The sequence below is a fragment of the Pongo abelii genome, chromosome 17 (genome assembly GCF_028885655.2).
Source record: "Pongo abelii isolate AG06213 chromosome 17, NHGRI_mPonAbe1-v2.0_pri, whole genome shotgun sequence".
NCBI lineage: Eukaryota > Metazoa > Chordata > Mammalia > Primates > Hominidae > Pongo > Pongo abelii.
The window spans coordinates 61,896,053-61,918,028 of NC_072002.2; the positions used below are offsets into that span (position 1 = coordinate 61,896,053).

A 21,976-nucleotide genomic window follows, 5' to 3' on the forward strand; every position below is an offset into this window, starting at 1 on the left:
ATGATGATGTCACTGCACTCCAGCCTCGGCGACAGAGACCCCATCTCAAAAACAAAATAAAAACAAAAAACATATTACACACACAAAAAAGTCAAGATAGTAATACATATTATTTGATGCTGATCTTGAAGATGTCTGTCCTAATGTAAAATTTAGGTGGCCAGAAAGTAAAACACATAAACCCATTCATGACAATGACAAAAGGAAAGGAAGAAGGGAACTATTATGATCAGATGAAAAATAAATAGCTAGGTTTACCGGAATGCTTGATTCAGAATTTGATAATGAAAATGTTCTGGTGCCAATCCCATGACCACAGCATTAGGATCAGTTGTTTGTATTCCTGCGAATGGAAAAAAAAAATGATTGTTGAAAATGCAATTAAAAGCAATGTCACATTTAAAACAAACTAGTTTTAGTCAATCAAGTGCAAACTTTTGCTGTATCTATAATCTAAAATTTAACAGATTATCCTGCCCAGTGTACTTTGGAAGTATAAGAGAGAGTACACAGAAGGAGAGGGAGAGGGAGATGGGGGTTGGGAGGGAAAAAGAGAGAAAATCTAATATTTTTCCATATTCCTTGTGCACAGTCTTAAGGGTACTAAGTAACCAGAAGATCTGAATTGAAAATTGTAACCTGATGTCCTCAAACAAATGACAATTTCTTACTTCAAAATGCTTTAATGATTATAATCAACAAGAACTGCCATGAGTTCCCTATGAACTATCAGATCGATAGCAACTGATGAGGGACTGAGAATCTAAGAGGCAAGGGAAATTAGACTTTCTAATTGACACAACTGAGGTTAACACATTCATGATTAATATGAAATGCACTGCAGAGTCTACAGTTTTCTACATAATGCCTTATCTACTTTTAGTTTCAGAAATATTATTTTAAAATTAAAGTATGTTTTAAGGCCTTGGCATCTTAGAACTTCAGACATGACAATCAAACAAGTACATTCTCCATTACAACTTTATTTATTTTTGAGACGGAGTTTTGCTCTTGTTGCCCAGGCTGGAGTGTAATGGTGTGATCTCAGCTCACCACAACCTCCGCCTCCCGGGTTCAAGCAATTCTCCTGCCTCAGCCTCCAGAGTAGCTGGGATTCCAGGCATGTACCAACCACACCCGGCTAATTTTGTATTTTTAGTAGAGACGGGGTTTCTCCATGTTGGTCAGGCTGGTCTCGAATTCCCGACCTCAGGTGATCCACCCGCCTCAGCCTCCCGAAGTGCTAGGATTACAGATGTGAGCCACCATACCCAGCCTCTCCATTACCATTATTAAAAGTCTGATTAAAGGTTCCATGGATTATCCATATGCCAATTCCTATTTGCCTCTCTTATTGGCTGCAGATATCCAGGCTTTCCAACTTCCTCCTTACCAGTAGCCATGAGTATTCTCCATTAGTTTCTTTGCTAACACAATAAGCTATTCCAAACTCATACCATGCCTGTCCAGATCTGAAATCAGTAATTTCTCCAAAGAACTACAGTGGGAATTGACAGTAGATACCAAGTCTGAGCACTGGGTTGTCATTACTTTAGGCTTTTCCAGTGGAAGATTACATAATATGTATTATTTAAGAGAAAAAAGGAGTTGGTAACTATATTTTCTATTCAAAAGTAGTAATACACAGCTTTTATTTAACTTACTGGATTTTTATTATTTACATCTCTTTTCACTGACACTAAAATCTAATAGTTACTACTTTGCTTTTTCCTATGTATACTTTTAATTAAAAAAAAAAAATACCAGTATTACTAATAACAGTAAGACTCCTGAATGCAGTTTAAGATCTCTTTGTAGTTCTTTTCTCCTTAGAATTTATCCCACTATGAATGAACAGGTCAAAATACTGTACTTTAAAGTCATTTGAAGTAATTCTTTTCTCTGAGTGGTTATGCCACCGACCTCATACAGACCTAAGTTCATTTCTATTTGGAGGCTTGTTTTTCACTTAATTGTCTTTTCATTGTATACAATATTCACATGGTTCCAAAGTCAAAATTATGTAATGGGGACTTTTTAAAAAGCCTCCTATCTTGATCCATCCCCTCTTCCCTTGCTTCCCCTTTAGGTAACCATTTTCATTAGTTTTTCATTTATCCTTCTTTGGCTTCTTTTTACAAATATAAGACAAATACATATGTATATCCATTTTCTTCTCATTTTCCTACACAGAAAATGTGTAAAGATTTCTACATCTTACTTTTTTCATTTAATATATCCTATGCAGAGCATTCCTTATCAAGAGATAGAACTTTTCATCATTATTTAATTTTCAGCTACAAAGCATTCCATTTTGTGAATATATCACCGTTTATTCAATCAGTCCCTTCTGATGAATATTTGGGTTGTTTCCAATCTTTTGTTATTACAAATAAGGTAGTAATGAATAACCTTGTTCATATGTCATTGTGTATTTTTGTATCTATATTTTAGAGATAGATTCCTACAAGTGCTGCTTCATATGTAATTTTGCTAGCTACTGCCAAATTCCTCTCCATAGGCTTTGTGTCATTTTGTATTCCTGTCAGCACTCAGATGCTTTTAATAAATTTATTTTCTGTTTAATTCAGCAAAGTTGGTTTCTGTTTCTTGCAAATAATAATTCTGATTGATACATTGGCATATTTCCTATTAGTACTAGTTTTGAGGTCTGCCCAACTCTATAGCCATGCTGAACTTATACACTCCATTTTCTATATTGTGCCATTGCACTCTGAGCATCCTCTCTGAAAAGAAGCAATGTGGCAAAGCTTCATAAAACTATGATATTCTTTCAGAATCTGTTGACTTTTCCAAAGAGAAACACTTTTTCTTGATTGAAAAATATTTCATGTTCAATGTAAAAACTTCACACTATCCAGAATAACATCTACTTTAAACAAAGAGATCCTGGTGTATCTCATTTAATCAAGTTAATATAGTGGCTCCTGCATTGAGGATTAGCTTATAATACTCAAAGTAATTTTGACCTGTGTTCGGTTTTTTTTTCTATTATTATACTTTAAGTTCTAGGGTACATGTACTCAATGCGCAGGTTTGTTACATATGTATACATGTGTCATGTTGGTGTGCTGCACCCATTAACTCGTCATTTACATTAGGTATATCTCCTAATGCTATCCCTCCCCACTCCCCCCACCCCACAACAGGCCCCAGTGTGTGATGTTCCCCTTCCTGTGTCCAAGTGTTCTCATTGTTCAATTCCCACCTATGAGTGAGAACATGCGGTGTTTGGTTTTCTGTCCTTGCGATAGTTTGCTGAGAATGGTGGTCTCCAGCTTCATCCATTTCCCTATAAAGGACATGAACTCATCCTTTTTTATGGATGCATAGTATTCCATGCTGTATATGTGCCACATTTTCTTAATCCAGTCTATCATTGATGGACATTTGGGTTGGTTCCAAGTCTTTGCTATTGTGAATAGTGCTGCAGTAAACATATGTGTGCATGTGTCTTTAGAGCAGCATGATTTATAATCCTCTGGGTATATACCCAGTAATGGGACTGCTGGGTCAAATGGTATTTCTAGTTCTTGAGGAATCGCCAAACTGTCTTCCACAATGGTTGAACTAGTTTACAGTCCCAACAACAGTGTAAAAGTGTTCGTATTTCTCCACATCCTCTCCAGCATCTGTTGTTTCCTGTCTTTTTAATGATCGCCATTCTAACTGGTGTGAGATGGTATCTCATTGTGGTTTTGATTTGCATTTCTCTGATGGCCAGTGATGAGCATTTTTTCATGTGTCTTTTGGCTGCATAAATGTCTTCTTTTGAGAAGTGTCTGTTCATATCCTCCGCCCACTTTTTGATGGGGTTGGTTTGTTTTTTTCTTGTAAATTTGTTGGAGTTCTTTGTAGATTCTGGATATTAGCCTTTTGTCAGATGAGTAGATTGCAAAAATTTTCTCCCATTCTGTAAGTTGCCTGTTCACTCTGATGGTAGTTTCTTTTGCTGTGCAGAAGCTCTTTAGTTTAATTAGATCCCATTTGTCAATTTTGGCTTTTGTTGCCATTGCTTTTGGTGTTTTAGACATGAAATCCTTGACCATGCCTATGTCCTGAATGGTATTGCCTAGGTTTTCTTCTAGGGTTTTTATGGTTTTATGATCTGTGTTTTTTCAAACCATGGGTCGTGATCTATTATTAGATTGTAAAACTAATTCGGAGGGCTCTAAGCAGCATCATAAACAAACAATCAAACCAAAAAGAAAACAGAATGCATGTTATACAGCAAGAGTAAGTATTGCTTAACTTACATAAAGACACACATATAGATATGTATTAGGTTACTATGTAATGTGTTTCACTTACTATGGATTACAGTCAAAAAAAGGTTTGAGAAATGCCAATTTAGATTCAAAATATCAGTATTATCAAATATTTCAATAATAACAGGGAAATCAGAATAAACATCTCTAAACATCCAGTTTTAAAAATGATTTGTAAGTACATATAAATATCCAATCTTTAAATTTTCCAAATTTCCCCTACCTTTGAAATCAGGTAGTGCCCGATCATCAACTAGCAGCATGGGTCTGACTTGTTTCTGCTCTAGTAAACTTCTGGCTGCAGTCAGAGATGTGAATATTTCATCTTCAGAGATATCAAATTCCAATTTTCTCAACCTTTCTAACAGGTCTTGCTTGCTCTCTTTGGTCGTATTGGTCACAAATCTAACGATTACAGAAGTGCCACGTAACCTGGAGAGGGCCAAATTCAGAAGTCAAAAGGCAGCTTTTACATTCTGGCCCTATAAAATATCCTAATTTGTTAAAACTGTGCCAAATGTTTTTATGGCCAGCAACATGACAATGTGTAACCTCTTGCCCCTCCAGAATGGCAGGTTTACAGTTTACATACCTACTTAGAGATGTCATTGTTCACCAGATGTAAAAAGGTTTTTCTTTCAATCTACGGTAGAAAGCTCATCTGTAAAGCAGTAAAAGCTCTGTCCAACAAGAGCACACTGATGAACAGACATCCATTCCCCTATTAAGGAGTCAAGATAAAGTCCAACCGTGCAACAGATTTTTTTTTTTTTACTTTAAACAACATGTTGTCCACTGCTTCTCCACCTATAAAATGAACATCATGACTCCTAACTAAATTGGTAACTCCCAACTGATGCCTGCCAGATATATAAGTATGTATTTCTTGATTCCCCAAATGAAAGGTAAGCTCCTTGAAAGAAAGTGAGGTTTGTGTCAATCTTTTGCGCTAATACCTGGCACTGTGATATGAGTCACCAGATTTTTTCTTTTTTTTTTTTTTTTTTTTTTTTTTGAGACGGAGTTTCACTCTTGTTGTCCAGGCTGGAGTGCAATGGCACAATCTCGGCTCACCGCAACCTCCGCCTCCCAGGTTCAAGTGATTCTTCTGCCTCAGCCTCCCTAGTAGCTGGGATTATAGGCATGTGCCACCACGCCCGGCTAATTTTGTATTTTTAGTAGAGACGGTGTTTCTCCATGTTGGTCAGGCTGGTCTTGAACTCCCAACCTCAGGTGATCCACCCGCCTTGGCCTCCCAAAGTGCTGGGATTACAGGCGTGAGCCACCGTGCCTGGCCTATGAGTCACTAGATTTTCTGATTAACACCACACTACGAACATTTTAAGGTTGGAAAATACGTACCACATACTAAGTATTGCTGATTTTGAAAACTTCTCTAAATTATTTTAGGATAAAGATCCTTAATATATGTTATTAGTTCTGTTGTGATTAGTTGATTTTTTTTTCAGGACACCCAGAAGCAAACATTCACATTCCGCTTACTTTAACATACTTTTACTGGGTATCTCATTTGTATCCAGACTTCTGTTTAGTATTGTGGTTGGTAAATGAGAAATATAAGACAGTCTTTAGCCTTTAAAAGTGTTTAGTTGATGGAAATAATTCAAAAATTTCAAGTTCTTTAGCTAAACTTTATTTGAGCAGTTGCACAATCAATGTTAGATCTTAGGTAAAACAAGAAAGAGCAGCATTATGCCTGTCTGTGTGTGTTTTATTTTGTGATTCCAGGATTCATTTGCGATTTTTTCCAATGGTATTTATTCCACATTGTAGACTCTTGAGTTGTCATCCCCACATTCACATTACTGACTTAGAAAATGACATATATATAGAACAAAAAGACTGAATCAAAAGGCCAAACCTAATAAAGGCTTAGAAAACAATGTTTGGAGGAAATTATAATGCATACATCTTCTAGCTAAACCCAAGGCAGTTCCTATATATGGTTAAGACGGTAAAATGCCATCTTAAGGCCATCCATTTAGCTAATGATCTGCCGTGGTAAAATGGCACTTACAAACATATTTGTCAGCTGAACCTGGAGGATAGCTTGCCTTTTAAGAGCTTCCTGTGCGCCTGGCACAGCTGCATCTTCAATGTGAAGTGTGCCACTGAGATCTACCAAAACAGCTTTTAATGCACGGCATGCTGCCATCCTTCATTCCCTAGGAGAGAGCAAATGAAATTAAAAATACAGTTTAGGAAACAATGGACAATTAAAAACTGATAAGTATTCAAAAATATCTCTCATATCCAGAAAGATCCTGCTTAGTGTTAAGCTGCTTCCATTTTGGAGAAAACTGGTTTTAAAAATTACAAATCCAAAATTTGATCCATAAAACTTTTACAATACTTAGGTTTTTTAAAAAAAAAAAAAACACTTGAATTAAAACTATAGGAAGGAAAACGCTTACAGAGGTATCACTATTTACTTTCAGGTTTTTTAAAAGAACTCTGGTGAACAATTCATTCATTTATTTTATTTTTAAACCTGAGAATAATGTACTCCAAAGAACAGGTGGATGAAAGGACTAAATCATTAGCAGAGTCTTCTTCATCTTTGGTTATGTATAATGCAAATATTCTAATCGCCCTTCTTTGCTGCTGTAACCTGAAACAGAATATGTGGCTCTCCCTCATCCACCACTGCCACCTCCTCCTTTTTGCTGCTCCTGGTGCAGACATGGTACCTCTTTTGTGAAGTGGCAGCTGAGGAGACTCTGGCAGTCACCATGGCCAACAAAAAGCCCAAGGAAGAAGTCAAAACTGAGAACAACGATCATATTAACTTGAAGGTGGCAGGGCAGAATGGTTCTGTGGTGCAGTTTAAGATTAAGAGGCATACACCACTTGGTAAACTAACGAAAGACTATTGTGAATGACAGGGATTGTCAATGAGGCAGATGAGATTCCAATTTGATGGGCAATCAATCAATGAAACAGACACACCTGCGCATTTGGAAATGGAGGCTGAAGATACAATGGATGTGTTCCAGAAGCAGACAGGAGGTGTCTAGCGAAAAGGGAACCTGCTTCTTTACTCCAGAATTCTGTTCTTACAGACCAAGTTTACATTCTCAATCAGAAAATGGCAATTTGATTCCACCACATCCTGATGACTAGTTTTCTCTATTCTTTCCTTTCCTCTTTCCCCATTCCTTTACGGTACACAAAGTAACTGGTATGTGTGCACAAGCATATTGCATTTTTTTAAACTAAATAGCCAATGATATGTTCTGATTGACATCAAGTGGAGATGGGATGGGGAAAAATACTGATTCTGTGAAAATACCCTTTCTCCATTAGTGGCATGTTCATTCAGCTATCTTTACATTTCAGTAAGTTATTTTGCTCTAACAACAACAAAAACCCCATAAAAATCCCTGCATATCTTGTTCAATTGGAGAATTCTAATGTTTTTCATTTATCAATGTAAAACCAAAGACAATTTTATAACTTTTTCTGCGTAGCTGTTACATGTAGGGCAATCTATCTTTAAGTAGGGATAAATTACTCAAAAAAAAAAAAAAAAGAATCCTATTTTTCCCTTCAAGTCAAGCATCTTGGTGTTTAAATAAACTTCTTGTTGAAAAAAAAAAAAAGAAGAATAGGGCTGGGTGCAGTGGCTTAGCACTTTTGGGAAGGCCGATGCAGGCGGATCACTTGAGGTCAGGAGTTCAAGACCAGCGTGGTAAAACCGCGTCTCTGCATCCCTACTAAAAATACAAAAATTAGCTGGGCATGGTGGCAGTTGCCTGTAATCCCAGCTACTAGGGAGGCTGAGAATGAGGCAGGAGAATCACTTAAACCCGGGAAGCGGAGGTTGCAGTGAGCCGCGATCGCGCCACTGCACTCCAGCCTGGGCGACCATGTGAGACTCTGTCTCAAAAAAAAAAAAAAAAAAAAAAGATTCCTTTACAGTGGAAAAACTTGCCAGATACACCTTAAATCAAATGATCAAATTAACACCATTAGTAATGGGACAAACCAACATCATGTGCTTCCTGAGAGAGACAACATCACCTGTGCAGGATTCCTACTTAAATGTTCAACCCAAGCTGAAGCATAAGGAAAAAGTCAGGCAATTCGAACTGAAGAAAACTGTACAAAACAATTGGCTGGGTGAGGAACTGTATCAAATTAAAGGAGCCTGAAGAGACATGGCATCTAAATGCAATGCATGAGAGTAATATACAGCCAATGGAGCAAGGGTTAACAATTAGTGACTTTAGGTGAAGAATATATGGTTTTTACTGCACTATTACAAATTTTCAACATAAAAAGTTTGAGAAAAATAAGTTAATAGGAGATCTCTTATCAAAGTGGGCAAAAGAAGGATGTTTTCATACCTAATAACAGTGTGATATATAAATATACAAAATGATTTTGTCCATGATTCCTGGCTCATAAATCCCATAGCCTTTGTTGAAGTAAACAGAATCTCTCTTTCTCCTGCCTGCCTTTCACCTGCCCAAGGCAGAACTCTCATCTGATTTTGGGTCAAAAGACCCTCATTCCAGAGAGGTTCTGTCTCATACCCTGGAGGAAGGAATGCTGCAGAGGCGTCAAGAACAATCTAAACAGGACTTACAGGGTTTAGATCATACCCTTTACATTCAATCACATTTTGACACAGTTGCGCATACTTCAATCATACCTATCCAATGAAGTCTCCATTGATAGGGCTCCATGGGGGCTTTTGGGGAGCTGATCACATGGAGGCTGACAGGAGGGTGAACAAGAATGCACCCACATGCTGTGAGGGTGGCACACCCCAACTCCATGGGGACAGAAGCTCTCACTGGGGACCCTTCCAGACCTTGTCCTATGTATCTCTTCATTTGGCTGTTAATTTGTATCCTTTAAAAAAATCCTTTGTTGGCCAGGCACGGTGGCTCACGCCTGTAATCCCAGCACTTTGGGAGGCCGAGGTGGGTGGATCACGAGGTCAGAAGATCGAGACCATCCTGGCTAACATGGTGAAACCCCGTCTCTACTAAAAAATACAAAAAAAAAAAAAATTAGCTGGGCATGGTGGCAGCGCCTGTAGTCCCAGCTACTCAGGAGGCTGAGACAGGAGAATGGCGTGAACCTGGGAGGCGGAGCTTGCAGTGAGCCAAGATCGTGCCACTGCACTCCAGCCTGGGTGACAGAGCGAGACTCCGTCACAAAAAAAAAAAAAAAAGAATCCTTTATAGTACATTGATAAATGTAAGTAAGTGTTTCCCTGACTTTGGTGAGCTGTGCTAGTAAACTAATCAAACCCAAAGTGGAACGTGTGAAAACCTCAACTTGAAGCCAGTCAGTAAGAAGTTCCACAGGCCAGGACTCGTGACTGGTGTCTGAAAATGGAGGAGGCAGTCTTGGAGACTAAGCCCTCAACCTGTGGGATCTGACACTAACTCCAGGTAGACAGTGTTGGAACTGAATTGGAGGACAACCAACTGGTATCTGCTGCAGAACTGATTGCTTGCTTGCTGATGGGAAAAATCTCCACATATTTTGGGGTCACAGAAGTCTTCTGTATTGACTGTTGCTGTGTTGGTGTGACAGCAGAGGAAAAACAGTTTGAATGTTTTCTTCAAGAATGGTAATAGTTATACAAAACAAAATTCCATGTATCTACCTCATCTCCAACTTAAGAATAGAACTAATGGCAATATTGCTGAAGCCTCCTGTAAGAACCTGGTCAGTTAAATTTCCTGGAAGTAACTGGTACAATTAATTTGTGATAATAATTTTCTTTCTTTTCTTCATATTTTTTACCAATTGCTTAGTTTTACCATTTTAGAATGTTATAAAAATGAAATCACAATGTACACATTATTTCACAATTTTCGTGATTTATTTTGCTCAACATTGTATTTCTGAGATTCAGCCACGTTGGTGCCTTTCATATTCTACCAAAAGCAAAACCAAGATCCACCTTTTGGGATTCTGACTAGAACTGCATTTAATCTACAAAGCAATATCAGGACAACTAAGATCATTATTATATTGCCATCCTATCCATCAACATACTGTATCTCTCCATTCACATAAGTTTTTTTAGTTTTATAAATATCTACATAAATGGCTTGCATATATTTGTAGACACAACTCTATCATTGCTATATTAAATTATTTTAAATTACCTTTTCTAACAGTTTGGTGTTGGTGTATTAAAATACATTTTTTGTTGTTATTGTTGTTTTTGTCTTATATCCTTTAACCATTCCAAACTCTTTTTTTTTGAGACAGGGCCTTGTTCTGTCACCCAGGGTGGAGTGCAGTTGCATGTGTGCACCACCACGCCTGGCTAATGTATTTTTTCTGTAAAGATGGGGTCTTCCTATGTCTCTGAGGCTGGTCTCCAACTCCTAAGCTCAAGTGATCCTCCCACCTTGGCCTTCCAAAGTGCTGAAATTACAGGTGTGAGCCACCACAACTGGCCCCAAACTTTCCTAATTCTGAAATAAGAAAAAAAAGAAACAAAATTGTCACTTGTAGTTGGTAATTATTATCTACATAGAAAATTATTGTCTACATAGAGAATTTTCTATGTAGACAATAATTACCAACCACAAGTGATAATTTTTTCTATTTTTCTTATTTTCTGTTTTATTATTCTAGTTAGGAACTCCATAATTGAATAGAAGTAGTGATAGCACGCATCCTTATTCTGTTCTTGATTTTGAAAGGAATGCTTTTAGTATTTAAACATTAAGTAGGCTTGCTGTAGAACTCTGCTGATATTTTAGCCATTTAAGAAAGTTCCCTTCTATTCCCAGTTTGCTAAAAATTTTTGTCATAAATGGCTATTGGATTTTACCTACTACTTTTTCTGTATCCAATGAGATGATCACATTTTTTCCCCTTAAGCTGTCAATGGGGTCAATTAATGTTAAGTCAATCTTGCACAAATCCAATGCAGTCCTGATATATTATCTTTTTTTACTTACTGCTAGATTCAAATACTAGAAGATTAGAAACAACCTAAATGACCATCAACAGAAGGCTAGTTTAATAAATTATGATATTTGCCAGGTTTTTCCACATTCAGTATTTTTCCCTTTCACATTTTATTCTTTGGGGCTGAGTCATAAAGAGGGTAGGGAGGAACTAAACTCCACCTTCTAAAAATAGGAGTATCCTCATATATTATTTCAAATTCTTCTGTAAGAAAGACTTGTTCTCCATCGATTTACTCAATCATTTATTTATGTAATCAGTATGGGCTCACAGATATTTATTCTATTCTTTGTGCCATAAGCTAATACTATGTCATTTAGTTTGTTGCTGAAATTGTTTTAGCTTTGGCCATTGAGAGCTCTCTCAGGTTGGCTCCTGTGCCTGCATCCTTTTGTTTTTTGAGCACTTCTTTGCTTTTGGAACTACATGATGCTCCAGACTCATCTTGTCTTTTCCTGTAAGCTGATAATTGATTACATTTTGATATGGTTTGGCTGTGTTCCCACTCAAATCTCATCTTGAATTATAGCTCCCATAATCCCCATGTGTCCTGGGAGGGACCCAGTGGGAGGTAACTGAATCATGGGGGTGGGTTCTCCCATGGTGTTCTCGTGATAGTGAATAAGTCTCCCAAGATCTGATGGTTTAATAAAGAGCAGTTCCCCACACACGCTCTCTTGCCTGCCACCATGTAGGACATGCCTTTGTTACTCCTTCGCCTTATGCCATGATTGTGAGGCCTCCCCAGCAATGTGGAATTGTGAGTCCATTAAACATCTTTCCTACATAAGTTACGCAGTCTTGGGTATGTCCTTATAGCAGCGTGAGAATGAACTAGTACAGATTTTTAGATGATTGGGAAAGAAATCAAAAGAATAATGTTTTGTGATACATTAAAATAATATGAAATTAAAGTTTTAGTTCCATAAATAAATGTTTTTCATTTCATTAAAAAAAAAAAAAGTTTGTAGAAAAAAATTTTCTTTCCTGTTACCTACATACCTACCTAACTTTCTCAATTTTACTTTTTGGCCTGCAAAGCCTTACTATCTGGCCCTTTATAGAAAAAGTTTATTGACCCTGTGCTAGGGGAGGAGATTCCTACTGGAGAAGAGTGGCAAAAAAAACCCAAAAAACCCTAAAACCAGCAAGCTAAACACCCTTAATTCCACTTACAGAGACATACACATAACATCATGCCCTATATGGTCACAGAATGTGAGTACATACGTTCTCATAAACAAAAAAGTTGTATATGCTTCTATTTAGAAGTGTGAGGGCAAAAGTGGGCTTTGAGGAGAAAGAAAAATAATGAGGAAAATACATGTGATTATATAAGAATAAGAGAACAGACCATAAATATTTAAGTAATGAACAAAAAGAACATTACAGCCACACAGGATCTTTGATTATCTGCTCTCGAACCACCCCTCACCCCTCTTTCTACACACACTGGTTTTACACCTTAATTGGGAAAACCAAGGTCCAGATAATGTCTATATAGATATTACCTCCTCTTGAGAATGATGGTGCTCAGATGAAGAAATTACTAACAAAGATTTGTTACTAAATTTGCCTTCTAACTTTTTCTAAAGGTTCAATGCGCCTGACAAACTACTCTTAAATGAAACAGAATTTATCTCCCTACACAGAATATACCAGACATACCACACAAATATTAAATAGATCTTTGGCACATTATTTATAATATACCTATTATATTAATGCAAAGAATGTTATTAATAATGTATAAAATTAGATATACAACAGAAATAAAAATTTAATGAAAAAAATTTGAAAGCCTGTGTCCAAGAAGCTATTTTTCTCTTTTAAAAGAAGATTGTTGGCCAGGTACAGTGGCTCGCACCTGTAATCCCAGCACTTTGGGTGGCTGAGGTAGGAGGATTGCTTGAATCCAGGAGTTCGAGACCAGCCTGGACCATAAAGCGAGACCCCCATCTCTATAAAAAATAATTTAAAAAGTAGCCAAGCATGGTGGCGTGTGCCTGTAGTCTCAGCTACTGGGATTGCGTAAGCCCAGGAGTATGGGGCTGCAGTGGGCTATGACCGTGCAGTCAGGGCAACACAGTGAGACTATATCCCTAAAACACACACATATATATATATTTGTATTCTACTAATATTTCCTCATCACACTAAAGACACAACTACTCATGATGCTTAAGAAATAATACAGTGTTCTAGTAGAGTTATTTTTCCAGTTAACTGAAGGTAACTAGATAAGAAATGTTTATTTCAAATAACTATTACTCAAAACATTTTGGGATTTTTCTCTTTAGGAATTACCATCAATGTTAGCATATGAGCCACACATGAAAATCAGCCTCGTTAACCAATGGCTCCATTTTATTTTTAACTCCAAGTGGCATTACTCTCCTTGACTACCCATCTCATTCAGCAGGCTTTATTCTGACACTTTCAAAATTATATCCATCTTTAAAGCATACAAATTGTAACCAATAAAAATATCCCAAAGAACATGTACTAGCTCAGAAAGCAATTCCAAAATAGGAGTCCAAAAAGATCTTGAGCAATGTAGAAGCTTATCGTTTCCTACCCTGACTACTTTGAAAGAGTAAACATTTATTGATGAATAAACTTTGGTATGCTTATTTTTAAAAATCACTTTAAACTTGGGCTTCCATAATATAGCAGGCTAAGAATCAAATTAACTCTCCAAATAAAACCTAACAATACTAGATCAAAAAATTATACATGTGTGTGTGCACGTCTGTGTGCACGCACGTGTGTGTAAGCCACAAGGTGCAAGGGAAAAAGGAATTGTTAGATCTGAATAAAAGCAAGAAACTCAGGAGATGAGCAGAACACTGTGGCCTGTTTTGGCTCCAAAGGTATCTGTCACACTATGTGACCTTAAGTTATCTTTTTCCCCATGGGCCTCTTCAAGGAATAAAGATGAACTCAGAGCCCTTCTGAAGAGACAGATCCTCTAACCTAAAAACCAAGACCTCACTGTAAGGGTGAGCCAGAAATAAACCTATCCCAGGCACTCCCTCTCTACCTTGTCTCAGTTGACTACAAGAAAATCAACTGCTTTGAAACGTGGCCCAAAGGGGTGGTAGGTAGAAAGTGCTGCAGAGAATTTGGAACCATAAACCAGCGCTGGGCCCAATTTGCAGACCAAATTCACATTACCTAAGATAAGCCTCAGAAAAACTTCAAGATTTTAATTAGTGTGACCTTGACTAGCAGGTGCCTGGCTACAGCAAATATAAACCCTCCCTCAAAATACTAGTTTTCAGCCCAAACAACAAAGAAATCCCATAAATAAAATCAAATAGCCAAGCGTGGTAGCATGGGCCTGCAGTCCTAGCTACTTGGGAGGCTAAGATGGGAGGACTGCTTGGGCTCAGGAGTTCAAGGCTGCAGAGAGCTATGATAGCACCACTGCATTCCAGCTTGGGCAACACAGCAAGACCCTGACTCAAAAAAAAAAAAAAGAAAGAAAGAAAGAAAAGAAAAGGAAAAAAAAAAGCACAAAGACATCAAATTATAAGAATGATGAGCAAGTAACCTAAGGAAACAAGCCATGGTAAGGGAGAATCTACACAAACAACAGACTGCACAAGCAGCCCTATAAGGGCTTCTTATTCTTCTAATGTAATTATCATAATGCCTACATGTTTAAAGAACAAAAGGCAAGATCAAAAATATGAGGAGAAAACACATGAAAGACTATCAGTGTGCAAATTCAGAAGGTCCAATGAATTCTAAGCAAGATAAATGAAAATAAATCCACATCTAAACCCTTGCTATATGCCAATGGCAAAGAGAAGATCTTGAAAACAGCCAAGGGAAAAGACAAATTGCTTTCAAAGGAGCAACATTTAGACTCAGATTCAATGCAACTCCAATCAGTATCCCAAAAAGTGTCTGGTTCATTTGATAAGCTGATGCTAAAATGTTTACACCAGTACAAATCGCCAAGTATAGCCAAGACACTTCAGCCAAGACCAAAGAAGAAAAAGAAAGTAGGCGTTGCTTTACCTAATATCCAGACTTACTTAATGAGGTCTTGTAATTAATTAAAATGGTGTGGTATTAGTACATATGGAGACAAACTGATCAATGGAACAGAAAATACAGAAAAAGATCCCAATATGTGTAGAAAATTCATATATGATAGAAGTAGTGTTTCAGATTAGTAAAGAAAAAATAAAATGATCAATAATATGGGGTTGGAACCACGGAATATCCACGAGAAAAAATGAAATTGGACTCCCACATCACACCATACACAACAATTTTTTTTCCCAAGGAGATTAAACAACCACATGTTTAAGGCAAAACTGTAAAACTTTTAGATAGGAGAGTATCTTCATGACTTGAGGACAGAAAAGGCTTTCTAAAATGAGACAGAAAAAGCACAAACCATTGAAGAAAAGACAGATAAATTCAACTATATTTCAAAAGCACCACAAAGAGAGTGAAAATACAGAAAAAGAACTTATTTTTCTAACACATGTAGGAAAAGACGAGATTCCAGGAAGTATAAAGTATAAACATTAAGAAAAAGATGAACAACCCAATAGAAAAACTGCATAAGATCTTAACGTATCCTTTACAAAAGAGCAAATCTGGCCGGGCACAGTGGCTCATGTCTGTAATCCCAGCACTTTGGGAAGCCAAAGTGGGTGGATGACCCTAGGTCAGGCATTCAAGACCAGCCTAGCCAACGTGGTGAAACCCTGTCTCTACAAATACCAAAATTAGCTGGGCATGGTGGCAGGCACCTGTAATCCCAGCTACTCAGCAGGCTGAGGAGGGAGAATCACTTAAACCTGGGAGGCAGAGGTTGCAGTGAAGCAGAGATCACACCATTGCACTTCAGCCTGGGCGACAGAGCGAGAATGTGTCTCAAAAAAAAAAAAAAAAAAAAAGAGCAAATCTGAACAGCAAATAAATGAAGCTACTCAAAGCTCATTGGTAATCAGGAAAATGCAAATTTCAAGCACAGTGAGATCAATGCACCAACCTACAGATGGGCAAAATTTAAGTCTGCAAACACCAAAGGCTGTCAACAGCAATTCCCACATGCTGCTAGTGAAAGAACATACTTGTACAAGCATTTTGGAATCAGTCTGGCATCACCATACCCTACAATCTGGCAGTTCCACTTCCAAGTATACCTTTGAGAGATTCTTTCACAGTGTACCATGATACATGAACAAAGACATCTATAGCAGCACCATTTGTAACAGCCAGAAAATAGAAACCATACAAATGTCCATCAACAGCAGAATGGATAAATAAGTTGTGGTATATTTATACACAGAAAAAAATGTAGAAATGCAGTAGAAAGAACTTACATTCATACACATCACCTTACACAACTCTCAGAAATCTACTAGAGGGTGAAAAAAGCAAGTAAAAAAAGAATATATACAGTATGGTTTCATATTATAGTACTCAAAAATACAGATGCATACATAGGTGATAAAATTGTAAAGAGAAGCAAGGGAATGATTACCACAAGAGTGGGGATAATGATTACCCTCCAGAGGACAGGAAGCAGATGCAAACCAAGAGGAGCACAAAGGGAGCCTCTAAGGTCTGGCAATACTCTACTTCTTAACCTAGACAATGAGAATATGGGTGCTTTTAATTATACTATAATCATTTTAAACATATATGTTTTACATACACTTGTATAGATGATATATTGCACAATAAAAAATGAGTCTTCTTATATTTTAGTCAGTTTTTTCTCACACATTTAATAGTTATAAAAAACTAAATTAGTCCAGTAGTCCAGACAATTACTATACACTCAGTATAAAAAAGCCTCCACCTCCAAGGCATTTTGAATTTTAAGTAAATCCCCGATTCTGTTTGTCTTTCATAATGTATCTGATGAAAGAGGGAAAAAGAAGACTGCAGAGGTTAAAAAATATATTAAGAGCTGTGGTTAATCAAGTTTCAACTGCAAAATCCTACCTTCTGTAATAGTCCACATGTTATTCTATTTCTGATCTTTATTGTGACCTTGAATTGAAGGATTATATAAGCAATAGCATCAACTATTACCTCCCTAAGACAGAAAACAGCTTGTTCATGAAAAGACTAGACCGTTCCTAGGGATTCTATTTGGATGTGTAACAGTTAAAAAATTATTTGAAGTACACTAACTGCACCACAAAAGGATGGACCAAAAAAAGGCATTTTCTTTTCATATATACAGAGGAATCTAAAATTGCTTCTCTCAAAATCCAACTTTTATGGGAGATATCTAATATTCAAGAAAAAATGTTACCTCTGAAGGTGATTAAAGAACAAAATATGAACAAGACTAGAAAAGCAATGAAAGTAAGAACTGTACTATTTACTTGGAGCCAGGGAACTGTCATAATACATATTTATCATTTTAATCCTTATTGAAGCATCCACACCGGCTTAATGTTACCAAAACATTTTAAAAGCCTATATTCTTTGCTTTCATCAGTTCCATAGAACATACCTTTTAAGCTCTAAAATGCTCTTCTGGAGCACCACATATTTGAGAGTGACTAAGGCCTAGAATAAAATTGAGGTGCCCCACTCATACCTCAAAATATACTTACTTCTTCAGTTAGTCCCACTAACTTGATCACTATGACCTCTCTTCTTGTCCAAAACTTTGTTTTTTTTTTTTTTTTTGGAGACAAGGTCTGACTCTATCTCCTAGGCTGGAGTGCAGTGGCACTATCTCTCAGCTCACTGCAACCTCTGCCTCCCTGGCTTAAGCCATCCTCCCACCTCCACCTCCCAAGTAGCTGGAACCACAGGTGTGCACCACCATGCCCACCTAATTTTTGTACTTTTAGTAGAGACGGGGTTTCACCACATTGCCCAGGATGGTCTCAAACTGGTGAGTTCAAGCGATCCATCCGCCTTGGGCTCCCAAAGTGCTGGGATTACAGGCATGAGCCACCAAGCCTTGTCTGAACATGTATAATACTCGTTACCTGAACTACAAGCTGGTATTTGATAAAATGTAATTGTAAAATACTAATATAACCCTCAAAATAACTATAAAGCCTTCAAAGGTAGTGCCTGATTTTGTTTATCTTGAGTCCATACCCACCATCTCCCATAATTGGAACAAATTACATGGGACACCCCTCAGAAGAGCCATAAACCACTGACAGTGGTACATATTCAATACAAAGAAGAAAAGCAAATTCTCTCATCCCAAGAGGAGAACTTCCAGATACCTCAGAGGACATCTGGGCTTGAATATCACTGGGGCATCTCAATCCAAGTCCTTTCACCCTCAAAGGTGCTCTTTCCCAGCCATCCTTATGAGTGGCTGGCAGCACCATCAATCCAGACACCAAATTATGTCAGTTCTACTTCCTTTACAGTCTTATATCCACTTACTTCTCTTCACCATTTTTAAAACTATCTTTTTGAAGTTGGAAATCAACTCTCATCTAGACTATTTCAACAACTTCTTAATTGTCCTCTCTGCTTTGCATCTCCTATTACCAGCCCTAAATTATTCCCTACAATGCAACAGTGCAGTGGTTAAGGACAAGAACAAAGGAGTTGTATAAATTCACAGCCTGGGTATACATCTCCACTCACTAGCTGGGTGAACCTGGGCAACCTTCTTAACCTTTTCGCCTCAGTTTCTTCATTGCTAATTTAGAAATAATAACACAACTCTAATGGTTGATAAGAGGATTAAAGAAAGTAATACCTATAAACAATTGTGAATTGTGTTCCGCTCAGAGAAAGGTTGGGTTATGTATGTGGAGGGCTGGGAGAGAGAAGCAAGGAGGGAACATTATGGATATATCAAGGGCTACAAAAATCACAGGATACATATGATGCAAAGTTCTCAAGCATTAGTATAACTTGAGGATTTGAGAAAACACATCTAAATATATATTATGGCATATTATTCAAAACTTGCATACTTAAGAGATTTTAATACAAATTTTCCCTTGGGAGATTGGGGCTCTACAGAACATGCCTCCTAAAACCCCTGGGAAGTACAAATTTTCTTTCCTTCCCTATATGGTTCCAGATTTTCTGGAACCGCTGTAGGCATTCAATAAATGACGGTATTATTCAGCCACTCCCCAGTTAAAATTCTTCCAGTGACTCCCCGCTGACCTCTGGATAAAGTCTGAACAATGAACACTGGTGGACACAGTCCTGGTTTACCCTCTCCAATTCATTTGTCTCTACTAGCACCCAAGTTCCATGGTACTGCAGGCGGCCAAGAGCTCTACACTTTGCCTCCCTGGGTTGCGGGACTTTTGTCTGCAACTACTCGGGCCCCCTCTACACCCTCGTCTCCTGGCCAATCCCTTTAGCCCTCAGTCTCAGATAACCATCACTTCCTCTGGCGTGTCTCCTCTGGGTCCAACTCCTTTTCTCCCAGAGTTAGGCTAGGAGCCACCTGTGTTCCTACTACATTTACCACTGTCCTGGTTACCAGCCCGCGCCTCTCCTACTAAACTGTTAAGCTCTGTGCATAAGGGACTGTGTTGCCTTTCCCACTGTGTTATTTAGGCGTTCAATAAAGATCGTGAATTAACTCATGAACCCCGGTGTCCACAGCTGGAAGGCCCCAACAACAAACTCTTTCAGCACCAACTCAACTTCCATCCCCCCATCTCTTGGCTGGGAAGAAGCCTTAAGACTGGTCACTGCACTCGGTTCTAGACCAAGTACCAGGGCATTAAAAACGCCAAACTGACCAGGAGGGACGCTAGCTCCAAAATACAGCCCAAGAGCACGCTTCGAGGAATGACTGACACACTAGCTTCACGATCCGCCCCGCAAAGACCCACAGCGCGCCTGGCGCCCAGCTGTGCGCACGCGCGGAGCCAAGGCAAAGGCGGCGGTTCCGAGAAAACAGGGAAACCGCACAGAGCAAGAGCGCACGGCCGGGCCCGAGAGGAGGGGCGGCCTGGGGACGCCACTGGTAGTTCCCGAACCCTGTCACAAAATCTGCAGCCTCCCGGCCCCAATTGCGCTTCTTCCTCTTCCGTCCTACAGCGGCTTCTCACCCACACTCCGTACGCCGTCCTCAGGAAAGGCCCCCGCTAATGGCAAAGCCAGCCAGTCGCACTGGCCGCAGGGTCCCCGGCCAGGACAAACAGCCCTGCAGCTGCACGACGGACGCCGGAAGTTGGGCCCTGGCCGCGCCGGAAGCCCCGCATTTCCCGGCTCCGCCCCACCCCTTCGCCCGGGATTTCAGCTGAGGCGGCACACCCACCGCGTCGTGTTAGTCCTCCGTCTGCACCGCCACTGACGGAAAGCTAGGCGCTTCTGGAGACCCACTTTCCCAAGGGCGCGGCCTCCTGGGCCGGGATGCACGAGGAAAAATAATCCCCTGCCTTTCTTCGGTAGCTATTTTCCAGTCCACAGCACCACTGCTGAACCGATAGTTACTGAGTAGCGTTCTTTGCCTTCACCCTCCCTTCCTCTACCACTTGTCCACTCTCGAGGTTTAACTAAGAAGTCATACTTTACTAGACAACCCAATCTCAGAAGTCGTCATTTCCCCCTTAGCTACTTGAATAGCACCTGGCACCTCTTGCTTTCTCCATTAACTACTCCCTCGGGCAGCGACGTCCCTCCTTTCCCGCGTCTCTCCCGATTAGAGCCACTACGGGCCGTGCCTTCCTCTTCCACGGGAGCTCTATCTTGGTACACTCAGAACCACCTCTCTCCCTAACCCGCTGCCACACTCGTGGGGGTCTCTACTTGTCTCCTCTTGATCCAAGTAAGTTTTGTGGACCTGAATAATAGAGTACAGAAAGGTCACTCTTATTACGCACTCACTATGAAAATGACTGAACAACTTTCTGGAACTCTCTTGACATAATAGGATACTCACTCGGGTTACACCTTATACAAGGGTTATACCCCTTGATAAAACCACTGCTCTGTCCTTGACTGGGGACCCATATATGCCACCCGTATGCCACAATCTAACACCCCCACTACCCAAGGCTGCAGTCAGCCCTGTTAGGAGCTGTGACCCATTCTGTCCCTTGGACTAGGAGCCATCTGCTTTTCCTCTCCACTGGATCTGAAGTTTTTTTGTCTTACTCATATATGCTAAGTTTAAGTTTTCTGTGTGAGGGTCTAATTGGTTGAAGGAAAAAAGATTTGGTCCTAGTTTCCCCCTATGAGCCAGCTGTCTTTGACCAGATTAAGACATCACCAAAGGATTCTGAGTGGGTAATATAAGAAATGTATTTTTCTAAATGCTTCCTCTGCCTGCAGTATGAATAGATAGGAGAGATGCCAGAATGGGTAAGACCAGATAAGAGACCCACTGCAGGGCTACAAGAGAGATACTTGAACTAGAATGTGTGGAAACAAAGCAAAGAGGATAAATTCATAGGAGGCTAAACAGAAACTGGTGACAGATTAGACTGGGGTTAGGGAGAAGGCATCAATTATCAGGCTCCAAGACTGGGCAATTGGGTAGTGTAACTGATTTTTTTTTTTTTTTTTTTTTGGAGCCAGGGCCTCACTCTGTCACCCAGGATGGAGTGCAGTGGCACAATCATGGCTCACTGCAGCCACGACTTCCCAGGCTCAAGGGATCCTCCTGCCTCAACCTCCTCAGACAGCTGGGACCACAGGTGCACACCACCACAACTGGCTAATTTTGATTTTTGTAGACAGGGTGGGGTCCCACGATGTTGCCCAGGCTGGTCTCAAAC

General features: G+C 39.2%; 1 protein-coding gene and 1 pseudogene across 4 annotated transcripts in view; one reads left to right on the top strand and one right to left on the bottom strand.

Annotated features, from left to right (window-relative positions):
- HDHD2 (haloacid dehalogenase like hydrolase domain containing 2) overlaps nt 1-20,430 on the bottom strand; it is a 43,039-nt gene extending 22,609 nt beyond the window's left edge. The window contains exons 1-5 of one of the 4 annotated variants that reach the window (XM_063716787.1): nt 20,306-20,430; nt 6,328-6,475; nt 4,882-4,969; nt 4,513-4,721; nt 259-343 (exon numbers count right to left, since the gene is read on the bottom strand). In XM_063716787.1, coding sequence (XP_063572857.1) covers nt 259-343; nt 4,513-4,721; nt 4,882-4,898 — 311 coding nt within the window. In that variant the 5' untranslated portion in view covers nt 4,899-4,969; nt 6,328-6,475; nt 20,306-20,430. 4 annotated transcript variants of the gene reach the window in all.
- LOC100456798 (small ubiquitin-related modifier 2-like) lies at nt 7,043-7,327 on the top strand (annotated as a pseudogene).
- Nucleotides 20,431-21,976: the final 1,546 nt, after the last annotated feature.